The following is a 4,706-nucleotide window of genomic DNA, read 5'->3' on the forward strand; positions in this document are numbered from 1 at the left end:
TTCTACCTCATGGGAGATGCAATAACTTGGTGGTGCTGGCGTTCGTAAGATGGGGATTTGGTATCACCCACATTCTAGGAGTTTGTACAATAGCTGAAAGAGGCATTCATGTGGAAAAACACTTCATAGATGTTCCATCATAAACTAGAATTTGGGTTAAATAAGTCTTTTTAAGGCTTTGATTTATGCAATAATATTTATAAAATGATATAGTAAATTAATAAAGTTAGCAAATAATTGTTATTGGGCCACTAAAGTTACATAGGCCTAGAGGGTCACATGCATAAGCTCATAGGGGCATTGGTGAATATATCTCACTCAATGGGTTTTTGAGAAAAAACTTGAGTGAAATATGAATAGTGGAAGGGGCACCCATTTTAGGCACCTAGTCTAGTCAAAATTAAGAGCCCCCTTTATCCACTCTGTTCATTTCTCCACTCAACCAAGGAGAGGGTCTTCATAGTGATTTTTAAGAAGAGTTGGAGAAGAAGTGGAGATCCAAGAGCATTGTGATTGTCTGGATAAGTCTAGTCAAGGGTGGAACAAGTTGTCCAAAAGGTACATGTGATATATTGCTTAAAGATTGATTTTGAATCATTATTATTCTGCTTCATGGAAAAAACATGTTTTACATGATTGAACCATGGCATAGAACCCAAGAGTAATGGCATCTTTCAAAGTTTCACTAACACTAATCATTAAGGGCTCAATAAATTATATCCATTCAATTGATTCAATGGCAACATGTGGCATGAAAAATTATTGAGCCCAAAATTAATAATAAATTCATAATAAATAAAATATAGGTTAGAAAATGTAATATACATATGTATTCTAAATAATAAATTAATACTTTCTTGAAATAACGTCACAACATTCAAGAGAAATCATATTACGAGTAAAAAAATTATTTCATTTCAAAATACTTTGAATACGTGAAAACCTAAAAACTTTAAAATATCATTCTAAAATCATATTTATCATATTAGCCTTGGTAATATACAAGTATATAATTTTGGTGCAAATAAAGATTTAATTATATTGATATTAACACACTGAATATGTGTATCATAAATAGTCAAAACACACAATATGCTTTTTTTGCTATATATAGGTCTTCCTACTACTTACACAACCATGACATCAATCAGTCTGATTCGGCATAAAGTATAATAGCATTTAGTGATTCATACAGACCGAGCCAGTGAAATTTTTTTCCTAAAGAGCAACCACACTCAATCCTTATAATTTCTCTATAGTACTGTCTCTTTCTCCTCACCTCTCTATAGTACTGTCTTTTTCTCCTCACTTCTCTCACCCTCTCATTCGATTTCTCCGTGCTGTTATCTCTATCAATATCTTCCGCAGACCTCTTGCTACTTGTGAACATGCGAAGAGAGTTTCGTGGATGGATGGAGAGAAAGAAAGGGAAAAAGAGAGAGAGCTAGAGAGCGCTAGAGAGAGCTAAAGAGAGCTAGAGAGAGAGAGAGAGAGAGAGAGAGAGAGAGAGAGAGATTTTTCTCCTTTTTTTAAAAAAGTCTTCAACTGACTAAACGTGAGAATCGCGTCAGCTCATCCAGCTGTTGCTTGAGTGTCCGTAAAAAATAAAAAAGAGATGGCGCTGTGTTTACGTCCTCCGTACATTTGCGGCTTCAATCTGGGAAGAGGTTCGTTATTCTTCTTTTCTCCGTCAGGTACATTGTGCCCACCCACTGCGTTTAATGACGAACTAACTTCGATCTGTTCCACATTTACCGCTCGCCATTTATGAGTAAGGAAATCGTTGGGACAATGGGACTGCGTACTTCACAGCATTCACGGAGACTCGATAGCCTCCGCGTACTTGACCCGAGGGTCGCTGGAAAAGGCCTCAGAAAAGTTTACAGGGATTATGACCGTTAAGTTTAGTTCAGGCATTAATGCCAACTTCACCTAACCCACTTGCTTCCGCATGTTATATCCTCATCGGAGCCCTCGTAGATTACAAACATTCCAGTGGAGAATAGGAGCTCCAGAAAACAAGGTAGCCCCGACTGCGAGAATTTGCGGATGATGTCGTCGGAGGAAGGATGGTCTGTAAGGCAGGAGGGAGACGAGCCCGTCAGCCCCACTGGGCAATACTTCAACAGTTCCGCTATGTCTGTCTGCGTTCTTTCCGCATTTGAATCAGAGGTTCCCATCGACGATTCTCCGACCATGGACGTCCTTCGCAATCTGTTCTTGCCTGTCAATCCTCGGTTTTCCTCTATCATGGTGATATCTCTCGCCTTTTCACTTTACTCTTATTAATATATTTAACTAACTGAGGCGAACTGCTTCCTTTCATGGTTTTATGTGCTCCTGTCCGCTCTCTGGATATTTCATATTCTTCTCCCTTGCTTCAAACCAATATTCTAAGCTGGGCCCTGAAACTCCCAAACTATCTGGTCTCCTTGATTGGCTCTAATTTAATAACTCGAAAATTTTAACCGAGTAATACTCTTATTAACAGATAAAAACTGATGAGCACGGCTAGGTTCTTTTTCCTTTCCCGTTCATTTCACGAGACTGATTTGCGAACTGAGCGATAAAATTCAGGTCCTTAGATGGCCATTTAGGAAATTAATCCCCTACACGTTCACTCCAGCTAGGCCGTATTCTCATTGAATTTTCCTTTGCACTACCTCTCCATTGTTGACTTATGATGAACGTCGCAATTCCCAGGTCGAAGACAAGAAAGGAGAGAAGACGTGGAGGCGAGTGACGGTCAACTTGGAGGACCACGTCAACATACCGGTCTTCCCCTCAGGACTGACTGTAGAGGCCTATCACAAATGCACTCAAGACTACCTCACCAAGATAGGCACGGAAATGATGAGACAGGACAGGCCACTCTGGGAGATCCACATTATCAAGTACCCAACACTTACCGGGGAAGGGACGCTGGTATTTAAGCTGCACCACGCGCTGGGCGACGGCTTCACGTTATATAGCGCTCTCTTCTCTTGCATAAAGAGGGCGGACGACCCTTCACTGCCTTTTACGTTTCCCAGCCGTACAGATGGAAAAAAAAGAGAACTAAGTTTGTGGGAGAAAGCTGCCCGTTCCCTTAGCGTGGGAATCAACACAGGGTTGGAGTTCGGGTGGAGTCTTATTAAAGGGGAGGATGATAGAAGCCCTATACGATCGGGAGATCCCGGCGTGGAGTTTCGCCCTGTTGTCATCTCCAGCTTGATTTTACCCCTTGAAAAACTCCGGGAAATCAAGATTAAGGTTGGCGGGGTAAGAAACTTTCCTCTCGTTCCTCCATCGTTCCTCTCCATCAATGGCAGAATCTTCTTGCTGAATTCTTCTTTACCTCGACAATTCGCCGGACGCGTTTTCTTCTTTTTTATCCAAGGATATTATGGATCGTCCTTAGTTATGGTTTTTACATTTTCATGGGTTTCCTGCTCTACATACCAATAACGGGAATCCTTTTTTTCTTAAAATAAAACCAGACGATCAACGACGTCATTACAGGGATAATATTCTTAGGCCTCCAGTTATATGTACAAAAAGAAAACGACCAAAGTGTCGCCTTTAATTCTACTGCTCTCGTCCTACTTAATACAAGGGTGGTAAACACCTACCAGAGCCTACAAGAGATTATGAAACCCAATGGCAAATCACCTTGGGGAAACCAGTTTGGCTTCTTACACGTGCCACTGCCAAAGAGCTACGATCCGGAGCGCGTTAAGCCGTTGGACTTCGTTCGGCAAGCAAAAAAGACGATTGCGCGGAAAAAGAATTCTCTTGCGGTCTTCCTCAACGGCATGCTTTTAGAAACAATCAGAAAGATGAAAGGGTCCGAGGTATGAAATGTTGGGGATATGAATTGCAGCAGACTCCTCGTAATTAATCGGCTTGCGTTAAATGAAGTTGTTCACTGCAATTCCCCTACGCAGGTCGCGGCGAAGTACGTGCACGGCACACTAAGGGACACAACATTAACCATATCAAACATGGTTGGCCCGTTGGAGAAGCTGGAAATTGCAGGCCATAAGTGCAGAAGCTACTATTTCATGGTTGTGGGGGTTCCGCAGGTAAGATAAGTCGCATAGAACGTTTTCTCATAGATTCTTCATTTATAGTGGTTTCAAATTTTTACAATCGGAATGTCTGTTTGCAGAGCTTAACTATAACAATGCTAAGTTACATGGGGAAATTGAGAGTGACGTTCGGCACGGAGAAAGATTTCATCAATGAGCAGCGCCTGGTCTCATGCATGGAGAAGGCCTTTGACATGATGTACCAGGAGGCCCGTGATTATAAATAAAAGAACGGAAATGACGTACTCTTGGTGATTATGTAGGTACCGATAAGAATCGATCTTTTTAGTCGGTTTGATGTTTTCTAAATTGTAGCTATTATGTAACGGGACACTTACCTGCAATGAGTGTTCTATGCATAGTATGGGCAACGCTTTCTAGTTATTTTGAGTGTTTTCCCTCCACCGTCTATTCATGACTGTAGCAGCATATGAAGTAAACAGATATATAAAAATGCATTTTTATACATACACATATATATATTTGGACCTCAACATCAAAATTGCAACCCAGCAACTCTGTGAGTTATCAAGCTTTCTACATCGAAAATCAATAGTATAAGGGCATTGTATGCTGCTGCCAGAGAGAACGTCATATCCCAGATGTGATGGCTCCAATGTGACGGCTTTGATGTGA

General features: G+C 41.1%; 1 protein-coding gene across 1 annotated transcript; it reads left to right on the top strand.

Annotated features, from left to right (window-relative positions):
• The first annotated feature begins 1,965 nt into the window (after positions 1 to 1,965).
• LOC144703706 (wax ester synthase/diacylglycerol acyltransferase 4-like) lies at positions 1,966 to 4,454 on the top strand. Its single transcript, XM_078575937.1, has 5 exons — positions 1,966 to 2,253; positions 2,704 to 3,261; positions 3,480 to 3,833; positions 3,927 to 4,064; positions 4,151 to 4,454. Exons 1-5 carry the CDS (start codon positions 2,050 to 2,052, stop codon positions 4,295 to 4,297), a joined length of 1,401 nt encoding a protein of 466 aa, XP_078432063.1. The 5' UTR covers positions 1,966 to 2,049; the 3' UTR covers positions 4,298 to 4,454.
• Positions 4,455 to 4,706: the final 252 nt, after the last annotated feature.

The sequence above is a fragment of the Wolffia australiana genome, chromosome 5, assembly GCF_029677425.1.
Source record: "Wolffia australiana isolate 7733 chromosome 5, ASM2967742v1".
Taxonomy (NCBI): Eukaryota; Viridiplantae; Streptophyta; class Magnoliopsida; order Alismatales; family Araceae; genus Wolffia; species Wolffia australiana.